At 38.4% G+C, this 27,174-nt stretch overlaps 3 protein-coding genes across 6 annotated transcripts in view; all 3 read right to left on the bottom strand.

Annotated features, from left to right (window-relative positions):
* Positions 1-27,174, bottom strand: part of LOC102295442 (protein NLRC3) — a 115,600-nt gene that overhangs the window by 939 nt on the left and 87,487 nt on the right. The window lies entirely within an intron of this gene.
* LOC102295126 (NLR family CARD domain-containing protein 3) lies at positions 456-26,720 on the bottom strand. Of its 4 annotated transcripts, none has more exons than XM_042221154.1 (11): positions 26,260-26,720; positions 9,052-9,189; positions 8,869-8,967; positions 8,673-8,783; positions 6,216-6,294; positions 5,482-5,710; positions 2,883-4,683; positions 2,613-2,786; positions 2,233-2,406; positions 1,800-1,955; positions 456-597 (listed from the first exon to the last, which is right to left on the bottom strand). In XM_042221154.1, the coding sequence occupies exons 2-11, from the start codon at positions 9,138-9,140 to the stop codon at positions 462-464; spliced, it is 3,048 nt and encodes a 1,015-aa protein (XP_042077088.1). In that variant the 5' UTR covers positions 9,141-9,189; positions 26,260-26,720; the 3' UTR covers positions 456-461. The 4 variants fall into 4 exon arrangements, with proteins under 4 accessions (XP_042077088.1, XP_042077087.1, XP_042077090.1 ...); XM_042221153.1 differs by lacking the exon at positions 26,260-26,720 and adding an exon at positions 13,726-13,928; XM_042221156.1 differs by lacking the exons at positions 9,052-9,189; positions 26,260-26,720 and adding an exon at positions 25,300-25,342.
* LOC102307835 (protein NLRC3) lies at positions 15,352-25,146 on the bottom strand. Its single transcript, XM_042221152.1, has 9 exons — positions 25,117-25,146; positions 22,363-22,444; positions 21,977-22,196; positions 19,875-21,705; positions 18,960-19,133; positions 18,566-18,739; positions 17,056-17,211; positions 16,606-16,652; positions 15,352-16,443 (listed from the first exon to the last, which is right to left on the bottom strand). The coding sequence occupies exons 2-9, from the start codon at positions 22,363-22,365 to the stop codon at positions 15,902-15,904; spliced, it is 3,147 nt and encodes a 1,048-aa protein (XP_042077086.1). The 5' UTR covers positions 22,366-22,444; positions 25,117-25,146; the 3' UTR covers positions 15,352-15,901.

The raw sequence follows: 27,174 nt of genomic DNA, 5'->3' as shown, positions 1-27,174 counted from the left end.
CCATCGATGCAGAAGAGCAGGCTCAGGATCCGAGGATTGTTCATTCCCATTCCACAAGAATAACAGTCGAAATATAATGTTCTTGCTCTTATTCCTTCTTGGTCAAAGGGATTTCATTCTGTTCAAACGCTTATTCATGATTATTCACTTCAATAGACTACCATCAACCATCCACAAGTGACACAATGGTGATCCAGTCAGACCATCTCTTACACAGCAGCCTGAAGGCCAGCCGAATCAAATACTGTCAAGGAGATGAGTCAGTTGATATGTCTGATCCTCTTCCACATGTGTCACCTTCTATTGTTATCAGATATTTAAGTTCTCTGTGTAACTGTGTTCTTGTGCAAATCGACCTTGTGAGTTGACAGGGAACTGATGGAGAGAACAAACACAATCCAGCTGCAGTTATTGATCCATCATCTGTTCATTGATTGACACTTTGATGATGACTCCTGACATCAGAGATGTGAATGAGTGATGTGACAGTTTGAAGATGGTTGAATGTGTGCTGCTTTGTTTTCATGAATCACATTAAAAACACACTTACACTTCCTCAGACCTGGTCTCAACCATCGGACTCCAGCAGGCTCCACCCTGAAAGGAGGAGGGGGGTCAGACCAGCACAGTCTCTTTCAGCATGCACACATGGACATTACATCGCTCTCATACAAATACTGTTAGACACTGATAAAGGAACAGTCAAACATTTTGACTCATTCAAAATGGGACAATATGCTTCAGTTTTAATGTTCCTGTATAAGAGACTTTTTCATTGTTTATGTTGACCCCTGACTGCTTTGTTCTCTATCACATTTGTGGTACATTTATATTTTCTCATCTGTCATTTTTACCTGCATGCGTTATGAATTTATGTATCAATGCTGAGATATATATATCAATAAATTATATATATATATATATATATTATATATTATATATATATATATATAATATATATATATATAATATTATATATATATATATATATATAATATATATATATATATGTATATATATCGGTTTCAAGCATCCTGACCAGCTTCCTCAGGTAACCCCCTATGTTCATCCCTGGTGATATGCCCTATACTATACTATGTGGTGTTAGACTTGTTGTCATGATCCTGGAGCTTTGATCAAGAGTTTTTAGAGGTTTTCGTTTTAAGAAAATTATTATTTTTTATTTAATGTTTTTTTGGCTTAATTATTGTTTTAGTTAATTCATGTATTTTGATTCGATTTATATTGTGGTTAGAGCTTATTTAGTATAAGTGCTTATGTTATTTTATGTTATTTTTTATTATATGCAAGCTTTTCCTAGTATTTGACTTCCTGTTTTATTTTGAAAGTTGTCTTCTTTGACTAGCACTCCCCTCCTCCTTGCAAAGAGGAAACTTAGGTCTGGAAATTCATTACTGTGGTAGACCTTAGCTGGCAATTCTCTCGACCTCTCTGCTTTTTTTTCTTCTGCTACTCTTTGGACGACCTCTGAAGAGGTCCTTCTTCTCTACTTTGACTACAGCAGGGTTTCTCCTCCAGTAGTGGTTCCACATTCTGTCTCTGGAAAAGTCCCCCAGCACTGATCCACCTTATGGACTGTCATTGTCTTCTCTCTAGCCTCAGGCTACCTAGGCTATTTTCTTCTAAAATGTCACCTACAATCCTTCACTATTTGTGGTTTTCTTTTGGTAATTTTCAGTGTAAGTTTTTTTTAATTTTTTTTTTATTATAACTTCTCTTTATTAGCTACAATTGTTACTGGTTATTTAAAAAAATTACTTAACAACACTTTTTCTGACCTGACAATTGTACAATTTGGATTCTTAAGCATCTTCACTCCAGAGTCCTCCAGGTTGTTGTTACTCAGATCCAGCTCTTTCAGAGTACAGGATTGGGAGCTGAGAACTGAGGACAGAGTTTCACAGCTTCTCTTTGAGAGGTTACAGCTACTCAGTCTGCGAAGACAATAATGGACAGAAAAATAAAATGTTAAAATATCTGGTCTGAACTCTTGAGGTCCAATATTTTCTATATAAAATATCTATACATAGTGAATTATTGTTGTTCTTTTCTAAATAAAAACACAAAAAAACTTATTTATTTTCACTGCAAAAAGGCACTATGTGAATCTAAACTGTGAAAAAACAATTCTATATGGAATAGCTTTAATTCATAAGTTCACAAATTCAGGCAAACAGATCATACATCAAACTACAAAGAACATAATCCAACCTGAGTGTTTCCATTTTACAGTCTGGACTTTCCAGTCCAGTCAATAGTAGCTTCACTCCAGAGTCTTTCAGGTCATTGTCACTTAGGTCTAGCTCTCTCAGACTAGAAGACTGCGAAGTCAGGACTGATGAGAGAACTTCACAGCTTTTCTCTGAGAGGTTACAGACATTTAGTCTGAAAAAAAAAGAACAAGTACACAAGTAATACTGGTATTAAAACAAACAATTTGGGGTCACGACTAGATTTAGCAATATTTAATCTCATTTCAGGACTTGCTGGAATTTTAATGTAAATATTTTAAACAGATTCAGAGAAATATTTAATATAAATTAATGCATGTGGAAGATTTTTTATTTATTATTTATTTAACTTTATCTGACCTGAGAGTTTCCAGTGTACCGAGTGAACTCTCCAGTGCAGCAGATAGAAGCTTTATTCCAACATCAGTCAGGTTATTGTTACTCAGGTCCAATACTCTCAGACTAGAGGGCTGGGAACTGAGCATGGAGGACAGAGTTTCACAACTTCTTTCTGACAGACTACAGTCACTTAGTCTAGAATGACAAATAACCAAGTGGAAAGAGATTAATGTTTTTCTTGAAAGATATCAGTGTATGATAAATGATATATACAACTTTCAGTATACTTACAGAACTTTGTTGGAAGCCTTGACCACAGGCAGCAGCCTCAGAAGAGCTTCCTCTGAAGCAGAGTATTTCTTCAGGTCAAACACATCCAGATCTTTTTCTGATGACAGTAAGATAAAGACCAGAGCTGACCATTGAGCAGGAGACAGTTTATCTGTAGAGAGACTTCCTGAACTCAGAGACTGTTGAATCTCCTCCACTAGAGAATGGTCATTCAGTTCATTCAGACAGTGGAACAGGCTAATGCTTTTCTCTGCAGACAGATTCTCACTGAGCTTCGTCTTGATGTACTGAACTGTTTCCTGATTTGTCTGTGAGCAGCTTCCTGTCTGTGTCAGCAGACCACGTAGGAGACTCTGATTTGTCTGTAGAGAAAAACCCAGCAGGAAACGAAGAAATAAGTCCAGGTGTCCGTTTGAACTCTGCAATGCCTTATCCACAGCACTCTGGTGGAGAAACTGTAGTTTAGGTTTATTAAATAATTTAGACCACTTGGAGATTGTATTTCGATCATCCAGCAGATTAACTCCAGAGTTAATAAATGTCAGGTGGACATGAAGAGCAGCCAGAAACTCCTGAACACTTAAATGGACAAAGCAGAACACATTGTCCTGGTACAGTCCTCTCTCCTCTTTAAAGATCTGTGTAAACACTCCTGAGTACACTGAGGCTGCTCTGATATCAATACCACATTCTGTCAGGTCTGATTCATAGAAGATCAGGTTTCCTTTCTGCAGCTGCTCAAAAGAAAGTCTTCCCAGAGACTCAACCATCTTCCTACTCTTTTTATTCCAGTGTGGATCTGTTTCAGTTCCTCCATCATACTTGACCTTCTTCACTTTGGCCTGAACCACCAAGAAGTGGATGTACATCTCAGTCAGGGTCTTGGGCAGCTCTCCTCCCTCTATGGTTTTCAGGACATCCTCCAGAACTGTAGCAGTGATCCAGCAGAAGACTGGGATGTGACACATGATGTGGAGGCTTCTTGATGTCTTTATGTGAGAGATGATCCTGCTGGCCTGCTCCTCATCTCTGAATCTCTTCCTAAAGTATTCCTCCTTCTGTGGGTCAGTGAACCCCCTCACCTCTGTCACCATGTCAACATACCTAGGAAGAATCTGATTGGCTGCTGCAGGTCGCGTGGTTATCCAGAGACGAGAGGAGGGAAGCAGGTTCCCTCTGATTAGATTCGTCAGTAACACATCCACAGAGGTGGACTCTGTAGGGTCAGTTAGGTTTTTAGTTTTGTGGAAGTCCAGAGAAGGTCGACACTCATCCAGACCATCAAAGATGAACATAACCTGGAAGTCTTCAAAGTTGCAGATTCCTGCTTCTTTGGTTTCAGTGAAGAAGTGATGAACGAGTTCCACCAAGCTCATCTTTTCATCTTTCAACACGTTCAGCTCCCTGAAACTGAATGGAAAAATGAACTGGATGTCCTGGTTGGTTTTGTCTTCAGCCCAGTCCAGAATAAACTTCTGTGTTAAGATTGTTTTCCCAATGCCAGCCACTCCCTTTGTCAACACTGTTCTGATTGGTTCATCTCTTCCAGGTGAGGCTTTAAAGATGTCTTCTTGTCTGATTGTTGTTTCTGGTCTGTCTGATTTCCTGGATGCTGTTTCAATCTGCCTGACTTCATGTTCATCATTGAGCTCTGCAGTCCCTCCCTCTGTCATGTGGAGCTCTGTGTAGATCTGATTTAGAAGGGTTGGGTTTCCTGCTTTAGCGATCCCCTCAAATACACACTGGAACTTCTTCTTCAGTTGAGATTTAAGATTATGTTGACAAACTGGAGCAAACATGTCTGAAAAGACACAGTAAATAAGTTACATAAATCAGTATTAATTTATTTGAAATGTTAGATAAAACGTCTTATAACTTTTTATCTTTTAGGAGGCAGAGCCTTGGGCTTTCAGACCCCTCTTCTGTGGAACAAACTCCCAGTTTGGATTTGGGAGACAGACACTATTGAATTCTCTACTTTTAAGATTAGGTTTATAAAGCATATAGTTAGGGCTGGATCAGGTGACCCTGAATCCTCTCTTAGTTATGCTGCGATAAACCCACTGGCGTTTTTTCTTCACTCACCTTTCACTATGTTGTCATACCTCCCTCTGCATTTAATCATTAGTCTTTATTAATGCCTGGCCCCGTTGCACAGCTTGTCTTTTGTGCCGTCTTTTTCCCCTCACCCCTAAGCAGTCGTGGAAAATGGCTTTCTTTCTCTGAGCCTAGTTCTACCAAAGGTTTCTTCCTGTTAGAACTGATCTTTTTCCTTCCCTTGTTACCAAGTGCTTGCTCATTGGGCGGGGGGTCCTGACTGTTGGTGGTTTATCTGTATTATTGTAGGGTTTTTACCTTACTATATAAAGTGCCTTCAGGTGACTTTAGTTGTGATTTGACACTGTGTAAATAAAACTGAACTGAATTTAATTCAATCAAAATCACATTTCATCACTCAAAATGGTGAAATTGTGGATATTTGTTGGTCAGTTTCATTCATTTCATTCCCCTTAAAGAATACATGTTTGAATACATACTGTCTCATACACTGAGATAATAAATAATATAATTATCCTGCAGTTTAGAGATATCGCCTTACTGCTTTGAAGATGCTCAGCCAGCTCATCCTGCTTCATTCTCTTCAAGAAGTGAAGCGTGATCTTTACAAATGCCTCTGTGATGCTCCTCCTCTGCTCTTCATCATCACCCTCCAACATGTCCACAATGTCCCTCTGACCCTCTAAACATTCAAGGTCATGTGCACCAAGAACCCATAGGATCTTATTCAGCTCATTCTTCACAAATGTCAAAATGCTGTCTTCTAGCAACTGTAACAAAAGCAGAGGTGGGAAGTATGTGTTTTGTTATATATATTATATATATTATAATATATATATTATATATTTCTTCTCAGATTTGAAGACAAATATCTGAACTTTCAACTCCTTACAGGCTCTTTGCTTTAGATTTAAGACATTTGAGGGAAGTTATGTTATATCCTATGGTATTCGCTTGTATTGTTTCATTATGACATGAAGTCCAGTTTGGTTGGTTAAAAAAATCCCTTGAGACCTACTTTACTTTTATATTTAAGTACATTTCACGTGGTGTTGATTTCACTCCTAAGAAACTTAATCAGTACTTCAATTGTTGGAGTCAAATTGTTAAATGTTGTCATTGTGTTACTTAAATTTGTAAGTCTTAGTTCAAGCAGCATGATCAAGGATATTCCTTTGTCTCTGACACTAAGACAATTCACTGGCCTACAATGTGTAACATGCAGATGGTTTTGAATAGAACAAATGTAAAAGGAGTTGTTGTACATGTACAGACCACAAATATGGATTTCAACTGTATTTTATGCTGCTGGGCAGACTGACCACGGGGAACCTCCAGGAACTCCTGGCCCACACTGTGGAGGAATCATGAAAAATCTGTTTACATAATCTCTCCATATTTATTAGCTTTTTCAAAAATATTTTTAGCACAGTTTTTTGTGAAGTCAGAAGTTAATCAAACGCAACATGGAATAAAAATAAAACATTTTTTTTCTGACCGGGAATGCAAGTCAATAACTAATAAAATAATTTGTACATTTTTTTTTTTACTATCTTTTTGTTTTTAAGTTTTTTTTCTGCTTTTTTGCTAAACAGTAAATTTCAAAATTCATGGTTGACAAGAACAACTATATTTTAGCATGAAAAATATTTTGATAAAAGAACTTTATAGAACCATAAAACCATCATCAATTTAGGGCAGCTGTGGCAAAAACACTTACATTGGGTGGTGGTCCACTAAATTTGTTAGTCACTGTGCATCATTTGGTTCTGTTTCTCCAGGAAACTTATTTTAGGCAATAGAGAGATTGTTTTTTCTACAAATGGTACATGGTTTTTGTTTTCGCTACTATAAGATCAATGTTGGGGAGGAACGGAATACATGTACCGGTGTTCTGGGAATCTATCCTACCTCACAAACCATCCTACCTGTTGTTTCTGTGCAAACGCTGTGTATGGGCATAACACAAACCCCTAATTTACATAATTTTTTTTAACCCATTGTGAATATTTCTTATGGTTATGGTTAGGTTTATGGTTAGGATTAGAGGTTAGATTAGTCAGAAGTCGCCGGCAAATTATAATACGGGTAGGACAATTTGCCAAAGTAGGACTGTTTCTCAGAACACCGGTGTTACATATTTAAAATGCAAAATATGAGTAACTGTATTCCATTACATTTACCGGTTAAAAAGGTGATATTCAGAATACAGTTACTTTGTTGAAATAAATAGATTACACGTCTTTTCCTGTTTCATATCTTATGCTATGCCCTCTCTAAGTTTTCGGTAATTCCACGCCAGTGGAAACCCAAACAAAACACACATTAACAGTCTCTAATGCCTGTGTCTCAATCTTGCGGTCCATAATGAGGTGAAGAAATATTTTTAAAAATTATTATTCAAAAATTATTTAATATGAAGGCAATAGGCAGAGTGTTACAGGCATAGCCCTAAAGAATGTGGCCTCATGGGCAGTGTAGTCTGTGCTGCAGCGAGAATGGACTGCCATACCCATTATGTGTCTGTGAGCGTGAGGGAGGGAGAAAAAGGAGCATCGAAAAGTATGTGCTGTCACAGGCCAGAAATGGGAGATGGAGGCATGTACAATAATAATACACACTGCAGCCAAAAATAGTGCCTGCCTGTAATCTGTTGTGGAATACATTTTAAAAGTAACCTTCCCAACACTGAATAAGATATAACAACCACCGGCTATCAGTCCTGGCGATGGGTTTTGCCAGGGCCTCTGCCCGCTATACATTGCACCAGACCTCTATGACACCTCCTGTGGGTGGTGGGCCTACTAGAGGTGTTGTAGGGATCCAGCCAAGTCCTACAGGGAGGAGGTCCTGAGGTAGACCCAGGACACGCTACAGAGATTATCTCTCTTAGCTGGATGAGAGATATAATTCCTGATAAACTGGAGGAGGTGGCTGGGCAGTGTGATGTCTAGGTTTCTCAACTTAGGCTATTACCTTCATGACCTACCCCCAGGTAACTGAAGAAAATGGATGGATGGATATAACAATAATCCTCCCTAAAGACAAACTTCCCAAAAAGACATCAAAAAGTGCTCAGGAAATCATCATGGATGCACAGTGTTTGAACCAAAAGACAAAGGTGACACCCACTGGTCAAACCGGAGTCCCACTCCTACTCTTTCACTGCTGCATTTCTCCTCCAGGTGTCTAATTTCCTTGATTAAGGATTAACTAAATGCTGAGATATGCTGAGTTTTCAGCTCAAAGTTTTCTTGGGAATCACCTTGATTTGATTTGATTGAATCTTTATTTTGAACATGTTGAAAAAGTACAACATAATAGAATTAAAAGAGACAAATGAACACCTTGTTGGTGCAAAAGTAATATTTATGTCTGTCAAACTGTGTTATCAGTTGGTGCATTTACTACAGATTTGACAAAAGAAATGGAAATAAATGACATGATTTTGCCACAGACTTTTTTTTTCTACTAAACTGTCTGCTATTTGTAGACAAAACACGGGTTCACTCTTAGATGCCTTTTTTATGCTTAAGTCATTTATAGGTCAGTTTTTAACTAAATTAACAAACTAAAAGGAAAAAGATCAGGTGAAAATTAACCCTGTACAAAGAGTCTGTAGAAATAACATATATTAAGAAATGAGGAGTGGCGTTCAAACTTTTGCACAGTGTTGTAGACGGGAAAAATAGTGTGCTGGATGCATAAGTTACATTTAGACAGACAGATTACCTCACTGCAGGAGAACGTTGTCCGTTAAAATGAACCTCAAAATCCTTTGAGCTGTTGCTCATTAAAGATGAACAGGTTGGTTCAGGTCCACATTTGATTTTCTGATGGATTCTGAAGAAATATTAAAACTTCTTCATTAAAAATGTCACTGCACATGAATGGATGATAAAACAATTTTGATAGTTATATTAATTACATTTTATCATTTGACTGTCTTTGTTTAAATTTTGTAATGAGACCCTTGGACCGGTCGCTCTTTAAGGATGGACAGCTGGGTTCAGGTCCAGGTTGGTTCCTGTGAATAATGATGGAGCAGTGGTGTGAGTGCTGAGCTGTGACATGGAGAAGAGTCGTGGACAGTTAGAGATGGTCATCTCACCTCTGAGCTTTGGTCTGGCTCTCATGTTCCCCACACAGAGTGGTTTTAGATGGAGGGACTCCCTCCTCTCTGTCCTCACACTGATCCATGCTGCTGAATTCACATCCACATCAGCTCACACACACTTTCTACCTTCACCTGCAGAGGAAACACAAATCATTCATGTGCACATCAACTGAAATCCTTTCCATCATGTGTGCTGTCCAAATATCAGCTGCTTCTTTTCTGCTTCATCTCAGTCTCAGCTGAGTGCAGTCAGACAGCAGTGTGAGGCAGATTAAGCTGCCATCAGCGGCTCTACTTCTACTATCAGTCCTCTAGATGGAGGCATGAAACACACACAATGCATTCACTAACACATTTGCAGATGTGATTTGTTTTCAGTCCATTAATATTCAATTAAAGTTGTTCAAACACGGCTCGAATCACAGAAACAGATGGAGACACGGGGGAACATCATGTGACAGAGTTTAGTTTTCTTCTTCAAACAGGTTTAACAGGAGTTTTGAATGATTCAGGATGTTAAGTACTGCATAGTCATCAGTTATTGCAGACCTTCCCAAAGTGTGGGGCCCGCCCCTAGAGGGGGCGCAGAGCCAAACAAGCCAAACAACGCTTGGACACTGCTAGCACGGGGCTCCCACACAAACTCAAAGCAGGAGATGAAGCATAGCTGAATATGTTTTCAAACCAACTTCATTCTAAGCCAAAGACTAGAAAATATGGTGAAGCAGATCTTCCCTTTGGTTTCACCTGCACAAGTGCCGAGGTAGGTCTCCCCTGCAGAATTGGTCTTTCCTTTGTTGGGAGCAGCACTGGGCTGTTGAAATCACGGACAAACAGTATCCCACATTCTTGATTTTTAGTTCACAAACACTTCTTGTAATGACTAACTACTCCTGACATTTTGGAGATGTTAGCTCTTTATACAGTAAAGTTACAGTGGGATACAAATAATATCAGACTGATCCGGCCATGATTTGTTCCCCCGGTTCAAATCCTGGACAAACAGTATCCCACAGCTGTTTATGTTTTTAAACCCATTTTGCACAGAGAGGCATTTCTGAAAAATGTATTTATAGCAATGTTGAATATTATTACACAGGAAAAAAACAACTACACATAAAATAATCACACCGTGACGCCTCTGCCTTTGTAAATAGAGGGACAGTAACTGCATGCGTATATGTAAGCATGTAAAACCTGCAGATAGTCAGATTAACGGTATTTTGTCTCTATCTGCCATTCTGCAATTCATCCATTCATTCATTGATGTTGCGTGACGAACTCTGTATTCCTCGTCCACACGTAAACGCAAAAAAGGAGTTTTAAAAAATTTCCGTTTTCGGTGATTCGAAACGCCGTTTATGTGTGGACGAAACAGCTGCGTTTTCAAAAATACCCGTGTAGGTGCGGACCTAGCGTTAAAGAGTTAGTAGTTTATTTTCTTACTACCTGTAATTTATTGTAATTTATTGAAGATTACTTGTATTTGCTTAATTGTTTACTAAATGTTTGTGGTGTGAAATAAACCCCAAACGAGCAAAACATGGGTGTGTGTGGTTGGAGGATGTGTTTGTGCGTGCGTGTGCGCGTGCTGTGGGGGGGTGCGAACATTTTTCTTGAAAAACAAAGGGGAGCCTAGCAAAAAAAGTTTGGGAACCACTGAGTAATTGCATTTTTTGGGTTGGATTACTATTATTTGCGTCATACTTTTTGAATTAAACATATATTTTGGAATAATTAATTATTTTTTCTGCAATGTTAGTTTGTTGTATAAGGTAGTTTTTTCATTTATGTTTTATTGGTTTTCTTTTTTATACAGGGAATATAAGACTACAATTTAATAACAGAACAACATTGGGAAAAACAAAAACAAACAACAAGATTATACAAAATCAGGCCTTCCATTTTGTATGTAGTTCAACCATTTCGACCAATGTTCTTTAAAAAAGAGCACCTGTGACTTCAGTCTAAAAGTTATTCTTTCCATAACAAATATAATGTATATCAAATCAGTCCACTCATTTGTAGTAGTATCTTCACTAAAACAACGATTGGCTTTTAGAAGCCACCAACAGCACTCTGAGCAGATTTTTATCCGATTTACACAATTTAACCTCCTAGGACCTGGCGTCCACATATGTGGACATCACTTTTTGGGTTGTCTAGACCAAAATACTCAATTTTGCTCCACAAGGGCCTGATATCCACTTATGAGGACATTATACTGCCTCGGTTTTATCAAAATTTAAAATGACTGTCTTCATATGTGGCTCTCATTTTTCTTAGAAACAAAAATCAGGTAAAAAAAAAATAATCTGGTGATTCTTTGTTTTTACATTCATGAGGTCCCAATCAGCCCAAATATCAAAGAGAAATTAAAAAATGCATGCCATGGAAGAGTTCGGGTCTTAGGAGGTTAAGACTCTCTAAGTTTCCTAAGTACAGTACAGTGAAATGAATTAAAAAAAAAAAAAAAAAAAGACTGTGTCCAGGACCTTATTTATTTCCTTCCTGTAATGTCTTTTGTTAACTGTTCACATGTCTGTTTATTCAATATACTAGAATTTAATTTCCTGTTAGTAATTCTTCTCCTTTGAGAAAGTTTTAAAGCTAAATACAGAAAGTACTTAAAAAAAAAATCTAAACATGTACAGGACGTCAGGACCTTTAGACTAAGCAGGTCCAAACTTGTAAACCCACATAGTAGAAAGGTTATTCTCTTCTTTCTTCTCAGCTCAATGGTCATTTTTACCTGTACATTTGACACTTGATAAATTTTTTATTTTCATTTCTAAACTTTCAAGTGTAAGACAATTGGTAGTTGGTTGGTGTTGAAAACATCCCCTTTCCTTGTGTTTTTGTTAGAATGTTTTTCTGCAGTTCCAACAGGGACAGTATTTTCTTATCTGTTAGGAGAAGCTGATGAGCGTTGTATTTATTTTCATGGGTTTGACTGCTTTGTGTCGGTGGCTTAAATTGCTAATTATTCTACTGAAGTTGCATATAGAAGAGCACAGATTCAGTTGTAGACAGATACAGGTCATTACTTTGGAGTATGTTTGAAATAAAGTCAAGTGTGCACAGACATGCACTGTATTCGAAGTTCAGTCAGTTTTTAGTCATGTGATCTGGATCCTCAGTACAGCTGTAAGATGTCTATACGACTTGTGAGACCAACTTAACACTTAATACTTCTCATATTTAATGTCATCAGTGGCTTCTGCCAAGAATTTCCTTGTAATAAGTGCCCACAACAATTTTGAAGTACAGATCTATTTAGGATGTATAATTAGCCCATCTGGGATTAGTCAGTTGATGAGTTATTCTTAAGTAACATTTCAGAGAGCAGAGAAGACATTTTCTTAGCATTTACACAACACCCACAGTAATTTAATTATACTGTCCTTCCTTCTCTATCACAAGAAATCCTCATATTTAACATCCATTAGTGTCAATATTAATTCAACATTAACATAATTTAGAACACAAAACTTGCTTATTGCAAACTCAATAAAACTGCAGCATAAGTTTGCTTTCTTGCATTATTTGTGCTTGGAGGAGCAAAGCAAAAGAACCAACAGACAGGCATGTAATGCACCTACAGCACTTTTCTAGTCTTAATGAACACTCAAAGCACTACTAGGTACAAGTCCCACTTTATCCAGACATTCTTGCAACACTTTATCTCCGTCACTTCAAGGAAAATTTTTTAGAATAGCCAGTTAACCTGACATGTATGCTGGAGAGATTCAAACATGCAACCTAAACCCAGAAAGGTCCCAGACAGAATAAACCACAGACCTCGTTGCTGTGAGGCAGCTTTTCTAATCAGTCCACAAACACTGAGTGCTTTACCACAGAGCACCACCATGTCATCCTGTTTCAGATCTCGTGTCTGTGTCAAGACACTCTCAAGGCACCATGTGACTTTTGCATGAACTCTGCTCCTCATGTGCACTGCATGTGATCACTCCTACTCTGTTTTACTATTCCACTGTTTGGAGATTTCCCCATGATCTTTCAAAGATCAGCAGTGGTGCAAACACCAACAATATGAGTGAAAGTGTTAAGGGACCTCTGGAGATCTGTTAACATTGTCTCATAAAAGAATAAAATGCACACAGACATGGCATGTAGAGTTTAAAGACCCCCTAAACACACCATTGTGGTGACAGCATAACATTTTAGAATATTTTCATTTTGTTTGTTTTTGAATCAGGTTTGGACAAAGACATTTTTCTGCAGCCAAAACAGGTCGAATTATCACGAGCAGTATGGAAGGGTTAAAGTGTCTTCCACTTTTGTTTTCCCCCTGTAAAAGCGTCATTGTTCTGACATGTTTTTATTGTGCAACAGCTTTAACTTTTAGTTTTTTTGGCTTTGTTTTGGACCAAAAACTATGAACTTCTAATGCCATCATAATAGCAAGATTTCAGAATATTGGAGCACATAAATAAATAAGTCGTACTTTTGTAACTGGTTGAAGTAAAAATTGTCAAAGCACAAAAAGAGAAATATTCAAAAAAAGGCATAAATACTTTAAGAGAACAGTGAAGAACAGGAATTGAGTAGATGTTAAGTCATAGAAGCAGACCAGACATTTCTAAATAGAGCAAAAACTGCCTCGAACATTTTGATGGAAATGTGAATCATTCTCTTTAAACTCACACAAGATGTCAGTCGAGCTGCTTAAAGGTTGCCTCCTTCTCGGGTCCAGCTGTGAGTCAGTCAGCGTGATGTATGGAGTGGCAGATTTCTTTTGTTTCTGCTGGAATTAATCTGAACAAAGCTGGTGTTAACAAGAAGAACAACTATTACCATCACATGGAGCTTCACATGGAGAGGATCATCTGACAGCAAGTCCAGGAAAGTGAAGTGAAACTTTACAAAGAAAGAAAACACAGTGAGGAGCTTAGGGAGAAATTGTGAAAGAGGAAAATCAGGAACTGATCAGTTTGAAATGTTTGAGGTTTTACAGAAATCTGCATTTCTGTACTGTTATTGTTTATACTGAACACATCCTCCAGAAATGTTCTATTTAAATTGTGGTGTGACAGGATACATGATGTTTGCCATTTGACAAAAAATTTGCCATGTTTTTTTATTCTTTATGTTTTGGTGTCTGACTGTGATATTTTTACCTGCAGTTCGTCTCTGTGACCACACGAAGAAAATAAACACAGTTTTTCCCTGCTGACGTCAGTATTTCTATCAGTTTAATATCTGCGTTTACGTACTGCAACATTACCCCACTGAAGAACACTAGTGTTGAAACACTGCAGTAAATGTGTCATAAAGACAGTATATTGTATTTGAGTTGTAGTTACTGACAATGACCAGTGGAGGGCAGTGGATGGTCCATTTCAACCTCATAAATATGAGGCTGTTGGTGTCAGTGTTGTTGATGAGCCATCAGTACAATTATAACACAATATTAATATAAAATAATTTGATAATTTAAACACCCATGAAAGAATGACTAAAGCAACATCATGTAGTTTGTTCATTTATTTATTTGTTTAGTTTTAATAACACAAAGAAAGCTCCCTGACAAAATGGGAACATGTAAACAAAGTTCCTTCAGAGATGGTGTAATGTTGTCTTCACAAGTAAGCGAACAAGAAGAGATTAAAAACATCTAATCAGTGAAAGAAAATCCATAAATCAGTAAATAAAAAAATGAAAACATGTAAAACATGAACAGCTCGAAGTGTTATGCAAACACAGACCGAAAGAGTTCGACTTACAGGTTTGTATGTGATATTTACTCAAAATAAGTCCAAGGTTAACGGTGCATGAATATATTTAGCATTAGGGTTCTCCTTCAAAATTAAATGAGATATTAGTTTTGTTGGAGCTTCATAAAACAAAAAACTTTCACTGTAATGAAACATTTAAGACTTCGTTTTTTATTTGGACACTGAACAGGCTCATGATAAAACAAAACTAAAGTCCAGAGAAACAAAATAATGTGAAAATGTTTTTTAACAGTTTGTTAACCCTTGTATGGTGTTCGGGTCTGTGAGACCCGTGTTCAGTGTTTTTCAAAAGAAAAATTAAACAATTAATTATTTTTTCAGTGTAAATGTGTTGTGTCTTTCCACTCACTCCACTTGATTATAACTGATTTATTTATAACATTTTATATAAAAGAAAAACGAGAAGCACATTAATTCATAAATGTGATCTAACAAAGGTAAAGGGAAAAAATTAACCATGTTTGCTGTTCATATGTCTTGTAATTGGGATGAAGTAAACATCTGTTGAGTAATTTAACATAAAATTGTTTGATAGTGTTAATTTGGAAAGCCAAAACTCTAGCGGGTCCACCAGACCCATGAACACTGGCTGAGTAACAAAAATACGAACACCACACAAGGGTTAATTCATCATTTAAGGCACTGCAGCTCAGTGATTCCTCCTTGATATCACAGTTGGTCACCTCTGTTTCAGAGAAATACAACATACTGATATTTACTGTGAAGCTTTGAGTGGAAAAAGACAGAACAAAAACATGTAGGTCCTGGAATAATCGTAGCTTCCATCTTTAAAGGACTGAAGGGGAAGATGTTTACAAGGAAAGGAAAGAGCAGTTTATTAATCTTTTATCGGTGGAGTACCCTCCAGGTCATTGTGAAAATTAAATCCTGTTGAATTGTACTGTATTTCTTTTACTTGACAGCCAGTTATTAACTATACACAGACTTTGATCTAACTGTTGTGCTACATTAAAATATATTGCACTAAATTATAATGAATGTGGAATTTTATGATATTCTGGACTTTTCTTTCTGTATTTTCTCTTGCTGGATGTTTAATTTGAATTGAATACCCCTACCTCATCCTAAACTGTACACAAATTCACTGAGGAAGTAGGAAACAAGACTGTAAATCCAGGATAAAGAGGTTCAGTGAATGTGGTGTTGAAGGTGTGGAGGTGGATCAGAGTGTCAGAGGAGACTCTGTAGAAGGACAGAGTGCCAGCAGGACAGTCCACATACACTGCTACTCTGTTAGAGACAGAGGAGGAGGAGGAGGAGGAGATGGATGTTTTTTTATTATTGTGCCAGACAAAATAACAACCATCATCTGAACAGCTCAGACTCCAGGACTGATCATTCTCTCCAAACACACAGTGTTCTCTGTCTCCTCTCCTGTTGATTGCTCTGTAACTTACTGATATGTTAACTCCTCCTCTACACTCAACCTCCCAGTAACAACGACCAGTCAGACCATCTCTGCACAGTAGCTGAGGCCAATAATCAAATCTGTCAGGATGATCAGGATATGGCTGACCTTCCACCACACGTGTCACCTTCCTGTTGTCTTCAGACAGTTTGAGGTTTGTGTGCACTGTGTTTGTGTCGATTTCGAGTTGACAGGAATCTGACGGCGAGAACAAACACATCCAGCTGCAGTTATTGATCTGTCATGTGTTCATTGACACTTTGATGATGACTCCTGACATTAGAGATGTCATGTGAGAGTTTGAACATGGTTGAATGTGTGCCGCTTTGTTTTCATGAATCACATTAAAAACACACTTACACTTCCTCAGACCTGGTCTCAACCATCGGACTCCAGCAGGCTCCACCCTGAAAGGAGGAGGGGGGTCAGACCAGCACTGTCTCTTTCAGCATGCACACATGGACATTAGATTGCTCTCATACACATATTGTTAAGTTTTTATTTTAAATTTTTAAAGTGCATTATTTAGTTCATTTAAATCAAACTGAGGTTCATTTTCTCCTTTGGAACAGTCAAACATTTTGACACATTTAAAGAAAATGTGTCTAAAGTCCCTTCCTGTGGTTGTCATGTAAGTATCTTCAATCAGACCGTTATGTTTTTTTTTTTTTGCTTTTATTACTTTTAAAAAAATATATAACCTAGTCAAATAAGTTTAGATATTGCATAGGTAATCATAAGTAATCATTTCAACCTGACATTTTGGTATATTTTATTACTGATTAAATGAATCAAGAGGCCTCTCCCTACCTGAGAATTTCCAGTCTTAGCTGCTCTAATAGTTTTACTCCTGCCTCTTCTGGATGATTGTAAGTCAAGTCAAGCTCTCTCAGATGGGAGTGGTTGGCCTTCACAGCTGATACCAGAGAGGTACAACCATATTTTGTGATCAGGCATCCTGTCAGCCTGAAAAAAACAACATGTGACAGATACTGTTAGAAAACAGCATGGCAGCTAAATACAAAGTGTATTCTTTATATGGCACTGTTAGGAGAAACAAAGTCGCTTTGATCTAAAATCTAACGCCACCAAGAGCCAGATCATTTGATGGTCACGAAAATGATCAATCTAAGGAAAACTGAATTCCAAGAAAACCCCAAAAATCTACTAAAAAAAAGCAACATGCTAGTCCATTTTGTTGAAATTTCATTGCAGTAACTCAAAATGGTACTCTGTAGTGTGCGTTTGAGAGCATGTCTGACAATATCAGGTTTTAGATATTTGTTCAGGGGGATCTCCTCCCAGATCTGGACAAGGGTGTCACTGAGCTCCTGGTCAGTTTGAGGTGTAACCTAGTGACGTCGGAGGACCAAAACATAATTTCCCAGAGGTGGTTTATTGGATTTAGACCATACACCAAGAGAACCTAGTGTAGTGTCTGACAGTGGGTCCAAGTGGGTTCATTCTGATACCCAGTGCAAGTCATGGTGTCTTGCTTGTAGAGGTCCTTGCATCCCTCAGTGAGATATCACTGACACACCACCAAAATGATCATGCTGAATGATGTTACATGCATAATGTTCTCTGTCATTTCTACAGACCCCTTTCATGCATTTTACACTTGCATAGGGAGAACTTGCCCAATCTACAAATACCAATCGGGCTTCTCATGCACACTTTGTAGGTTCCAATTTGTTAAGCTCATTTATAGCAAAGCAGCTGAAATTGATTAACAACCCCCTCTGCTACTTAACTGACCTGGATTGTGCTGTACTCGAGCAGTGAGTTGCTATGAGCCAGAGAACTGATCAGTATTAACTAGTTCATTTAGTAGGTCTGAAAGCAAATGGTACTTAGATAAAAGAGGTCAGTTTGATTTGGTGAGAAGGCAGTTTCCAGAATATTTAGGACACTTCTCAGTGTGCAAGGGACAAGCTACAAACCAGAACAGCTCTTCAGTCTCTCTTCCTATCCTCAAGAAGTAGACTGACTGAACTCGGGGGAATTGAATCCAGAGAACAATCCAACAGGAGTTGGTAAGAGTGGGTTCGGCTGGCTTAGAGTTGGTTCCAGTTGATTCAGAGTAGTCTAAACAGTTTAAGTACGGAGCTAATCTGTAGATAGGAGAAAAGTGTCTGCCAGAGGACTCCAGGAAACATGCCTGCCACTGAAAAACATTGGTTGATACCACTCATATTCACACTCACACAGGCAGGGTAGAGAAAAGTTAGAGCAATAAGGAAGAGAGAGAAAGAGAGGAGGGGGCTGTACCTGGAGGACAGGGTAACGATGAGAAGTTGTACATTTTAAAATCGCTGACCTGAGTGTTTCCAGTTTACAGTGTGGATTATCCAGTCCAGAAGACAATATGGTCATTCCAGAGTCCTTAAGATCATTGTCACTCAGGTCCAGCTCTCTCAGAATAGAGTATGAAGCGCTGAGAACTGAGGACAGAATTTCACAGCTTCTCTTTGAGAGGTTACAGTTGCTCAATCTGATTGGAGAGTAATGAAAAAGAAAACAAACATAAACCGTCTTACCTGAATTCTTGAAAATACATAATCTATGGACATTATCATCCCTCTTGCATGCACATGTAAAAAACAAAATATGTGAATCTAAATATGCCATTGTAAAATCGAAATTATTATTTATGGAAGGGAAATTCAAACATTTGGCTGATAGGCACATAGATCTGACAAATATGATCTGACCTGAGTGTTTCCAGTTTACAGTATGGAATTTCCAATCCAGCCAACAGCAGCTTCAATCCTGAATCCTGCAGTTTATTGTTACCCATGTCTAGAGATCTCAGTCCACAGTCTTCTAATTTTAGAGAAGAGGATAGAGCTTCACAGCTTCTATGTGACAGATTGCAGCTACTGAGCCTGAAGAGACAACAATAATAAAACAGACCAAGTCATTGCAGTTCAATTCAGCTTTATTTATATAACAGCAAATCACAACAGCAATTGCTACTTTTATATTATAAGGCGAAGACCCTACAATAACACGGATAAAACAGAGAAAACCCCAACAATCATATGACTGTCTGATGCTTTCTCGTTAAAATGCTCAATTTAACGAGAGTGGTAAGGAAAAACTTCCTCTTTTCTATGTTTTTTTTTAAAAGGAAAAAATCCCTTTTAACAGGAAGAAACCTCAGGGAGAACCAGCTAGAGATTGACAATAACAAATTATTAAATGCAGAGTGGTGTATAAACACATGGTACGTGAAAAGGGTTGAAAGAAGGAGAAACACTCAGTGCATCATGGGAATCCCCTGCCAGCCTAGACCTATTGCAGTGTAACTAAGGGAGGACTCAGGGTCACGTGATCCAGCCCTAATTATATCCTTTGTCAAAAAGGAAAGTCTTAAACCTAATCTTAGAAATAGAGATAGTGAACTATTTCTACTTCCAAACTGTTAGCTGGTTCCACAGAAGAGGGGCCTGAAATCTAAAGGCTCTGCCTCCCATTTTACTTTTAAACACTTTTTACACAAGTAAGCCTGCAGTCTGAGAGCAAAGAGCTCTAATGGGGTGATATGGTACTATTAAGAGATGGGCCTTAACCTGTTAAAGACAGGCATGTGTTTAAAAATAATTGATGATTTCATGATAACTTACAGAGCGTTTTTGGAGGCTTTGACCACTGGCAGCAGCTGCAGAAGAGCCTCCTCTGAATCAGAGTATTTCTTCAGGTCAAACACATCCAGATCTTTTTTGGATGACAGTAAGATGAAAACCAGAGCTGACCACTGAGCAGGAGACAGTTTATCAGTGGAGATACTTCCTGAACTCAGGGACTGTTTGATTTCCTCCACTAGAGAACGATCATTCAGTTCATTAAGACAGTGGAACAGGTTGATGCTTTTCTCTGTAGATAGATTCTCATTGAGTTTTTTCTTGATATATGTTTTCTGGTTGAACTGTGAACTACTTCTCAGCCGTGTAAGCAGGGATGCTAGTAGAGTCTGATTGGTCTGTGAACTTCTTTCGGTCGTTGTCAGCAGGCCTCGTAGGAGGGTCTGATTGGTCGGCATTGAAAGACCCACAAGGAATCGGAGGAACAAGTCCAGGTGTCCATTTGGACTCTCTAAGGCCTTATCCACAGCACTCTGGTAGAAATGTGTTTTATCAGACCTACTGGAGATTGTTTGTGCTTCTTCCAGCAAATTGACATCAGAGTTGATGAAGGTCAGACTGACATGAAGAGCAGCCAGAAACTCCTGAACACTCAGATGAACAAAGCAGAACACCTTGTCCTGGTACAGTCCTCTCTCCTCTTTAAAGATCTGTGTGAACACTCCTGAGTACACTGAGGCTGCTCTGATATTGATGCCACACTCTGTCAGGTCTGATTCATAGAAGATCAGGTTTCCTTTCTGCAGCTGATGAAAAGCCAGTTTTCCCAGAGACTCAACCATCTTCCTGCTCTCTGGACTCCAGTGTGGATCTGTCTCAGCTCCTTCATCATACTTGACCTTCTTCACTTTGGCCTGAACCACCAGGAAGTGGATGTACATCTCAGTCAGGGTGTTCGGTAGCTTTCTCACCTCTGTGGTTCTCAACATTTCCTCCAGAACTGTAGCAGTGATCCAGCAGAAGACTGGGATGTGGCACATGATGTGGAGGCTTCGTGATGTCTTGATGTGAGAGATGATCCTGCTTCCCTGCTTCTCATCTCTGAATCTCTTCCTGAAGTACTCCTCCTTCTGTGGGTCAGTGAACCCTCTGATCTCTGTCACCATGTCAACACACTGAGGAGGGATCTGATTGGCTGCTGCAGGTCGTGTTGTTATCCAGAGATGAGCAGAGGGAAGCAGGTTCCCTCTGATGAGATTTGTGAGCAGGACATCCACAGATGTGGACACTGCAACATCAGTCAGAATCATATTGTTGTTGAAATCCAGAGGAAGTCGACACTCATCCAGACCATCAAGAATGAACATAACCTGGAAGTCTTCAAATCTGCAGATTCCTGAGTCTTTAGTTGTGGTTAGAAAGTGATGAACAAGTTCCACCAAGCTGAATTTTTTATCTTTCAACACATTCAGCTCTCTGAAAGTGAATGGAAATATAAACTGGATGTCCTGGTTCGCTTTGTCTTCAGTCCAGTCCAGAATGATTTTCTGAGTTAAAATTGTTTTCCCAATGCCAGCCACTCCCTTTGTCAGCACTATTCTGTTTGTTTGATCTCTTCCACTTGAGGCATTAAAGAATTCTCCATGTTTGATTGTTCTTTCTGGTCTGTCTGGTTTCCTGGATGCTGTTTCAATCTGTCTGACCTCATGTTCATCATTGACCTCTGTAGTCCCTCCCTCTGTGATGTAGAGCTCTGTGTAGATCTGATTTAGACGGGTTGGGTTTCCTGCTTTAGCGATCCCCTCAAATACACACTGGAACTTCTTCTTCAGCAAAGTTTTAAGATCATGTGTACAAATTGGAGCAGACATTTCTGAAAACACATAAGAAATAACTTAAGTTATTGTACAGCAAAGAGGAAGTGATGAATATACTAGCCATCAAACACCTGGGTAGTAGACAGATGTGTCATTACTGAACTTATGCACAAGCTTCATTTGTGTCTTCAGCTTCCAGAATCCAACCTGCAACCTTTCACTTGCTAAGTAAATGTATAAAACACTACACTAGGGAATTATTCTCTTGAACTATTAGAAAATTTCTAATTTTTCCAGCAGATAAGATCTTTAGAGAAATACTCTTACTGCTCTGCAGTTGGTCAGCCAGCTCTTCCTGCTTCATTGTCCTCAGGAAGTGTAGTGCGATCTTTAGGAAGGGTTCTCTGCTTCTCTGCTGTTCATTCACTCCAAACACGTTCTCATCCTTCTTCTGACGCTCAAATGGTTCCATGTAGTCTGGAACCAGAACTCTTTGGATCGTCTTCAGCTCATTCTTCACAAAAGTGATAATGTTTTCCTCCAGTAGCTGGAACAGAATACTCTATGATTCACCTGATCATACTGAAATCCCGGAGCCAAAAATTGGATCAATGTTAGACACACTGTCCTTACACTAGTCTAAAAGGTGCAGCATAGAGATCACTGTGAACAAAATAGAAAATAGCAAAAATAGTTTTTGCACATGTACTGACCATAAATATTGAGTTAAGTTTTATGTGGTGATGCTGCTGGCCAGACTGATCAGTGGAAACCTCTGAGCTCTCCTTGTTCACCCTGTGGAGAAATCATGAAGACTTGGCTCATGTTATGGCTCTCCACAAAAAAAACAGGAATAAATTAAAACTACAAGAAGCGATGAAACTGACTGTGCCCATTAGATTGTGTATAAGAAAACCAACTACATCTTATTTTGCTGTGTATTGTCTGGATCCAAAATTTCATATGTGATTTTATCAGTTAATATTGATTTCCCAGTGCCTGGAAGTAACATTAAGCATTAGCTGATATTGGCTTGTAGATGTCTCTGGACTCAGAATACCATCTTATATGTTAAATTTGGGATAGACTGGACAAAGTACATTTAAAATATGACAGTTTAATCTCCCCTGGCAAATGATCAAAGTTTGACAATCCGTTGTGGACGGATTCTTTGAAAACTCAAAAGCTTTACAATTTAGCATCACCAAAGCCTTTAGATTAGGCTTGTTTATTCATTCCAATTTCGAGGAGAAGTTTGATAAATACAAGACCAGAAAATGGCAAAAATTGAACCAAAACTTGCATCTTAGATTGAAAATGACTGACTTCCTGTTATGTTTAGAATAGCTGTGAATAGATTAACTAATTAAAATTAACTAATTAATCTCACAATTTTCTGTAATTAATTGCGATTAATCACAATTACTTGATCAATAGCCTGGCTGCAATTACACTTTTTCAACTTTATATTTAAGCTTGTAACTGACATTTATGCAATATAAAGAAGTAAATGGAGAATAAACACAAAGAATGCATGCTGCAATTCAAAGAGAATTTAAACAGTTTTCTTCTGTCTTTTAGCACAGTTGCTCTCCTGTGAAATACAACTATATAGTAATAGTATACACTAATATATAATATATATTAGTGCTCTCAAACAATCACAGTTTTTAATCAGATTTATCACAGGGTTACAGTGGATTAATTTTGATTAATCACAATTAAATCTCATTCATTTTTAATCTATATTAATTGCATTTCATTTTCCATGAGCAAAAAAAGCACCATCCCCAGCTAAGATATGCTTTGCGTCAATGGGATATTTTAAGCTGGAAGTGCTTCGGTGAAAAGATAATTCCTTCCAGCACTATGTGCATAATACTTTATGATGGTCGACTCTTCCGTCTGGTTATTTTTTTAATACTCAAATTTCCCATCGAGAGGGCCAGTGTGTGTTTATCATCTTCCATATTGAGTTGATTGGTTCAGCTGCCCGTCACTACCAGATCAACTGCCCATTTGCACATGTACAAAGGTAACTCTACGCGGGCAAACTGTCTGAAATGCATTGACAGAAAAATTTCAGGGATTTTGAGGCATTCTGCACTCCAGATGCGTTAATAGCATTAAATTTTTTTATCGCGTTAATCGTGATGACAGCTTAATCTGCGTTAATGCGTTAATTTTGACTGCACTAGTTTAGAGTACTGATCAAAAAGGGTTTTTTTTCTTGAGCTATTACATCAGGCTATCAAATTTCATATATGCAGATGAAACAGTTTCGTAGATGCCTCATTGAGATTCTGTAGGTGGTGCTGTAAACCCAATTTAGCATCTCCACCATTAGGACCAATTATCACAAAAGCTTCATCATGACAGAGGTTTTAAGTTGTGATTTTTTAAAGCTTTCTTAACTTCTTAACAAAAACTTCCTGTTTCATTAGGGAGTCATTATGCCACCAGAGCAATGAAAAGTTTTAACTTTCATCATTAATTTATTTAGACCACTATTGGGGTGGTTGTGATCAACTTGTGACAACCTCCCCTAAATATTCCTAGCACTCTAACTATCGATCAGTATTGGCCAGTGTTGGGGAGTAACGGAATACATGCACCGCCGTTACGTATTTAAAATACAAAATATGAGTAATTGTATTCGGTTACAGTTACCGTTACTTTGTTGAAATAAATGGATTACACGGCGGTCTTTTCCTGTTTCATATATTAGGCTATGCTCTCTCTATTTTTGGTAATTCCACCCTGGTGGAAACCTAAACAAAATGCGCATTAAGAGGCTCTAATGCCTGTGTCCCTATTTCGCGGCCCATGTTACCTCTACTTGCAGCCTGCATAGTGACGTGAAGAAATACTAAAAATACTACTAATAAACGGAGCACATGCAGTGTGACCTTTGCAATGCCAGTGCTTGGGCCTTGATGACACATAAGTATCCTGTTTATCTTGCTATCATGTCAAAATGTGAGGCTGCTTTGGGGCTTGATGTCTATTTCTTCTCTAGTTCTTGTGTTGACACTTTTAGAAGATGAACCAGGTAAGAAAATACACACTTTATGTATTTAAAAAAATGTGATAAGGACAGCTCACATTAAATCTGCCCACACAGAGACTTGAGTCAAAGGTCCATGAAGTGATGTGTGGAAATGAGCACTGAGTCATATCATTGTGGTAGTAAAGGTTTAGTTGTCCTGATGATGCCATTGAGAACCACCAACAGAGTCTAGAGCTGTTTGAAGACTTCAGCTCAGTTTGGTTTATTGACAAATACCTCATACATCATAAAGCTTTCACATGCTTCCCATGCCATGTTTCTGGAAAAAAAAAACCCTCACTCAAGACTTCATACTACATTTGATTATAGATACGTGAAAAGCTGATCTGGCATTAACCCTTTTTGAAAGTTTACTGAAAAAAATAAACATATATACAGATATAGATATACAGATTACCTTTCCACAGCAGAGCATTGTCCTTTAAAATCAGCACCAATACTCTTTGACCAGTCACTCTTTAAGGACACACAGCTGGGTTCAGGTCCAGGTTGGTTCCTGTGAATAATGATGGAGCAGTGATGTGAGTGCTGAGCTGTGACATGGAGAAGAGTCGTGGACAGTTAGAGATGGTTATCTCACCTCTGAGCTGTGGTCTGGCTCTCATGTTCCCCACACAGAGTGGTTTTAGAGGGAGGGACTCCCTCCTCTCTGTCCTCACACTGATCCATGCTGCTGAATTCACATCCACATCAGCTCACACACACTTTCTACCTTCACCTGCAGAGGAAACACAAATCATTCGTGTGCACATCAACTGAAATTCTCCCTCTGCATTGTATGTTGTCCAAACACTGAGATGAACCAGAAAACCAGCAGTGTCAGCTGAATGCAGTCAGACAGCAGTGTGAGGCAGAGGAAGCTGCCATCAGCTGCTCTACTTCTACTATCAGTCCACTAGATGGCGCCATGAAGCACACGCGATGCTTTCACTGACACACAGATTCACTGTGACTGGAAGTTTTATTCAATTAATGTTCAGTTAAAAACAGAAACAAACAAACACATGACCTCAGATCTCTGCCTCAGATTCTCTTCTTAATAAGAAAAATGACTTTTCACTCACTAAAACTCAACTAACAAAAGAAAAGCAACCTGTTGTTTTAGTTTGTTTTGTGAACCTTTAATTTTTGTTTCCAGAGATATTTCATCAAAAGGAAACATACACCGAACATAGCTTGATGATGCACATTAACTATAGAGGTCACAAATTTGTATCATATGATTTACAAGCCTGAACTATTCAAAAATTCATACACAGATTTTTTTGTGATTTTAACACAACATGTCTCAGTCCATGCACACTGCAATTTCAACATTAGATACTGAAGGCTACATTAGAACTGGACTCAGTACTGCTAATACACACACACACACACACACACACACACACACACACACACACACACACACACACAGACACATTTTTAAGGTTAACCTATCTGTTATCTGATAATTTTGATAATATCTGATTATTTTCACTTTCAAAAAGATTCTCAAACCTATAATGTTAGCAAGGAAAACATTACAGGCTTCCGTTACCTTATCACAGAGCTTCACATGAAGAAAATCATCTGGGACACCAAGTTCAGGAACGTGAAGTGAAACTTTTAAAAGGAAGGAAATGCTTTCTGTAAAGTTCTAAATGAGCAACATCCGAAGCCCACTCACATGCCCTCTGTACTGGAATCAGAATCTGGAGATGAGGGGGATGACCCACTGACGTACTTTACCAACTATCCAGTTATTCAGCCAGTGCGATGGATTCACTCTTAAGGCTGTCCTAGTGTAAATGCCTGTACGATGCCTATAGGACATACCGGACACACTAGGAGAGCTGACAGGGTGGTAGAAGGGCATTTACCCAGCTGCAGGATTGGTACTTGGACCTTTGTGCAAAGAGGAACAGAAGTTACACTCTGAGATCCTTCAAAATGACCTCCAGCAGGCTGTTTATGTTTCTGACCAAACTGTTAAAAACAGAGTCCATGAGGGTAAAACGAGCACGAAAAATGTTATTACATAAGTGCCAATGAATATCTGCACCCATTACATTTTTCTTCAAGCATGTGAGTCTTGACATAAATATAATGTCATACCACTGTCTCTCCACCTCATATCAGTCCATCATCCAGCTTCCTGCCAGGCTCATGCTGACTGATTTTCATCATTTATATACCTGTCAGACAATTTTTCCACTCAATTTCAATGGTTTCTGTGTGTTTGTAGCAAAGAAACTTAACAGGCACAAAGGGTAGAGGCAGGGCTAGAATTAAACATGTCTTTATTAAAGTCAAAAACTCTCTCTGTCCAAAAAGTCATTTTGGACAGAGAGGACAGATGGGTTGAAAGAGGAGTGAAAGAAGCCATCTATGTCCACTGTGAGCGACCATCTTTAAACAGAGGTGGTGGTTTACGACACCAACTCTCTGCCATCTATAATCCAGTTTTGAGATC

The sequence above is a fragment of the Haplochromis burtoni genome, unplaced genomic scaffold (assembly GCF_018398535.1).
Source record: "Haplochromis burtoni strain Fernald_Lab_line unplaced genomic scaffold, NCSU_Asbu1 Contig_61, whole genome shotgun sequence".
Taxonomy (NCBI): Eukaryota; Metazoa; Chordata; class Actinopteri; order Cichliformes; family Cichlidae; genus Haplochromis; species Haplochromis burtoni.
This window is presented reverse-complemented; position numbering and strand designations above follow the sequence as displayed.